A 3,714-nucleotide genomic window follows, 5' to 3' on the forward strand; every position below is an offset into this window, starting at 1 on the left:
CCAACGAATAATGTAAAGTTAAAAAGAACCACGGATTAAAGTTACAAGCAAGTAATCAATTCTCTGCTTTCTTTGTCTTTTTATAATCCCTCTTTTTTTCTCTTCAGAATTGAATTTAACTAAGCTTCCCCACGAGTGTTAGGAACACAGACACTCGGTGCCATTTCTATTATTAGCAAGAACCTGATTGGTCAGCTTCTCGGGAGTGACCCAGCATAGTAAGGTTTCCGTTTCTTGACAAACCACTTTGTACTTCCTTTACTTTTTCCAGAAAATTTATGATCTTGTCATTAGTTTCATTTGTCTCTGTGAACATTTATTCTGTTTTAGCGGTGTGTCGATGATTGGTTCGGCAAAGTAAAAAATGTGTGTGTGTCGATGATCTCATATTTGATGTTTGGGAAACTCTTGGTGTACTAAACTGCTTTACATAATCGGTCCATTAAGCAATGCGGTAATCAGTAGTTGGGTGTTTAAATATGAGTAGCTTCTTTAGATATCCTTCTGCAATCAGCCATCTCATTGAATATATCAATTTCGTTGATCTGTTTTAGCAAAACTAGCACCTAGCAATGCTTATAGAGTTCTGAAACTTCTCTTTCTCCTTTTTAAGTGGGTTTCACTCATGCAGGACAGCAAGACGTAATTAATCTCATTCACTGGAATGGAAGAATTAGAGCAGTGTTAGGATCCGAAAATTTTACTGACCATATTGAATGAATGCAACAAGTTTAGAGATTTTTGTTTAATTCTTCAGAATAAGTCCAAGGCAGTTTATCCATTCTCATCGTTGTTAATTTTGTTTGCGTTATTGTTTCTCGGGGAGAACAGCAGAAGACATCACCTCCCCCATGAAATCGTTCAATCTGATATCATCCATAGTCAGTACACAATGGCCTGCGTCGAAAGATTTATGGGAAGCATGGGGCATCCATTGGCTGGTCACCATGAGCCTCGCTTGCCAGATCACCCTCACCATCTTCGGCAGCTGCCGGAGGTACAAGGCCTCGACCATCCTCAAATACGTCATCCTCACCGCCTACTTGCTCTCTTCTTACTTTGCGACCATCGCCCTTGGCAAGCTCACCGTTATCCAGATCGACAATCCTCATCGACCAGACTACATTACTGAGCTCAAGGGGTTGTTGGCACCGTTGCTCTTGATGCAGCTTGGGAACCCCGACTCCATAACCGCATACTCGGTTGAGGACGACCGGCTTAGTGTCCGGCAGGTGCTGAATCTGTTCGTCAGGGCCGTTTTCGTCTTCTGCATCCTGATTCGCTGCTGGGACAGCTCGTCCCCCGTCCCATTTTTGTACTTCTTCTTGTTTGCTGCCGGAATCATGCGGTCAGCAGTGACAGTTTGGGCCCTCATGTCCGTGTACTGGAAGAGGTCGATCATATCAGCCAAGGATATCTTCGACGAGGAAACTGTTGGCAAGTTCTTATACAAGCTCGACAGGTCCAGATGGTCGATTGAGCAAAAGATCATCTTGAAGGCATACTATCGATTCGATTGCTTGAAGCCCTACATTGTAAGCTGGCTCTACCACCCAAAATCGCTATCTAAATCTCAGTTAGATGTAGATCGTGATTTAGCCTTCATCACAGCTGAGGTCGAACTTGGATTCATGTACGACACACTTTACACCAAGCAACCGGTTCTCAATAAACGAGTCGGTCTTATCTGCCGCTTAACTAGCTTTCTCTGTCTAGTCTCAGCCTTGTGTCGATTTGCTGTTATTTTCAAGAGTGCCTTCTTGATAGACATGCACATCACCTACACTTACACCTTGTTGATAGGAGTCACCGCCCTAGAAGGTTACCAAATTGTTCTGCAATCCTTCTCGGCATGGACCATTGTGGCGATGAGCCATTACCAAGGAAACTGCCCCGTGTTGAAAAGGCTATTGAATTTCTTAGCTAAAAGGTATATGAAGCGAAAAACGTGGTCAAACTCAGTTGGGCAACTCGACTTGTCGGATCATCGCCTGTACAAGGAGTGGCTATGGTCCAGTGGAAGAATCCTCAAACACTTGGGCATTAAAGAGGTGACCTGGAGAAGTTATTGGATTCACTCTCGTCTGAAAATCCCTAGCTCTCTCAAGGAATTGCTGGTGGAAAATATTGGAAAGTTTGATGTGATCAGAAAAAAAAAGCCCTTTACAGAACGTGGCGAGTGGACGCTTAAAGCTCACGAACTCAGCGTCAATGTGGAGTGGAAGCAGGATCTTGAAGTGTTGAGAAGAAACATCTTGAAAACATTTGACAAAAGCATCATCATTTGGCACATGGCAACGAACATCTGCCTCCTTTCAGAGCGTGATGATTCTCCGAACTGTAAAGGAAGCGAACTGCTGTCCAATTACATGATATACCTTCTAGCACTGCGACCCTACACGTTGTCCCTAATGACTACCGACATCACATTGGAGCATGCTTGCACCATATTGAAGCCATTTCTTAGGTACAGAGACCGCAATGAGGCATTGGGGACACTGTCGTCAACAGAGACTCTGTGCGAACCCACCCTGGATCAGAAGAGAACCATAATCACCAGGAAGTGGCACGTGCTGTCAGACGTGCGGGAATTGGCTGCGAAACTGAAGGGCAAAAACAACAAGTGGCAGATCATAAGCAGCATTTGGGTGGAGATGTTGTGCTACGCTGCGTATAATTGTCAAGTTTACCATCATATGAAAATGTTGCGGCAAGGTGGAGAGATTATAACTCATGTTTGGCTACTGTTGATGCACGAGACTGATAAGTACTCCTACACTCCCAAGTAGACCAAAGGAACCAAATAAACGTCGCAAAGGGAGTCATGATCCTAGTATTGATCATGCTCTGCACCCAATTGTTGTATGTGTGTGTGTGTTCTCTCTCATTTTTCCTTCTGGGTAAAGAGGTGCTTTCTCAGTAAAATCACTGTAATCACATTCAGCTAAGAGACTTGTCAATGAAGCATAGTGACATATATATTGGATGTAGATCCTATATATTCAAAAGGCTTGTTCTCTTTACACTCCCTTGCCCCTCATTGCTTGGAAAGTAGTTTAAATTTTTGAAACCATTATTGACTAGGATTGTGGTTTGGTTTTTAACTTGTCAACGGTCCGACATAGTAGACACTGGGCAGGTGATTTTGGGGAGCAGAGTTTTGGTTTTTTGGTAGTACTCAGACCACGTTCATAATGTTGGAAAACATCTTTCAGTGATTACTGAATCCAGAGTATTTGACAAGCTTACGTAAGTGTTGCAGAAACTTACAACTAAACCATGCCGGTTCTACAGTCATACGAGTGAGATTTGCTTAGGAGTGGAAATTTGCAAACGCAAGGTCATATAAACAAGCATAGGCTCTACATTTGACCAGGCAGTGCAAACTTGGAGTCACCAGGTGTTTACACCAAAAAATAATCAAATCCTCGACATGTACGAGCACGTGACTAATGCATGGACAAGAGCGATCATGTGACTAATGTATGGACATTGTCATACATGCGACACATTGTTGACGACCACAACGATATTAGCAATCGCTGTTGACACACTTCAGCGGCACATGTTGATCGATACCACCAATGAGTTGTTGATATACGATGACAAATGATTAATAGTTATCAAACAAGTGTGCCGATAAGCGAAGGATAGTGTACAATTCGCTGAATACATATGAAGTGTTGAGATACAATTCAAAGCTCCAGGCCACCA

The 3,714-nt window shown here is 43.1% G+C and overlaps 1 protein-coding gene across 1 annotated transcript; it reads left to right on the forward strand.

The window, feature by feature from the left end:
- Window positions 1-396: 396 nt before the first annotated feature.
- On the forward strand, window positions 397-2,992 carry LOC115665723 (uncharacterized). The gene has a single exon (XM_030587565.2). The coding sequence runs from the start codon at window positions 852-854 to the stop codon at window positions 2,787-2,789; it is 1,938 nt and encodes a 645-aa protein (XP_030443425.1). The 5' UTR covers window positions 397-851; the 3' UTR covers window positions 2,790-2,992.
- The last annotated feature ends 722 nt before the right edge of the window (window positions 2,993-3,714 follow it).

The sequence above is a fragment of the Syzygium oleosum genome, unplaced genomic scaffold (genome assembly GCF_021117445.2).
Source record: "Syzygium oleosum isolate NSW1041296 unplaced genomic scaffold, Sole_v2.1 Sole_v2.04, whole genome shotgun sequence".
In the NCBI taxonomy this organism is placed as follows: domain Eukaryota; kingdom Viridiplantae; phylum Streptophyta; class Magnoliopsida; order Myrtales; family Myrtaceae; genus Syzygium; species Syzygium oleosum.

What these genes read in the sequence shown, in the direction of transcription:
- LOC115665723 (XM_030587565.2), top strand. Translation starts at nt 852, where the DNA reads ATGAAATCGTTCAATCTGATATCATCCATAGTCAGTACACAATGGCCT.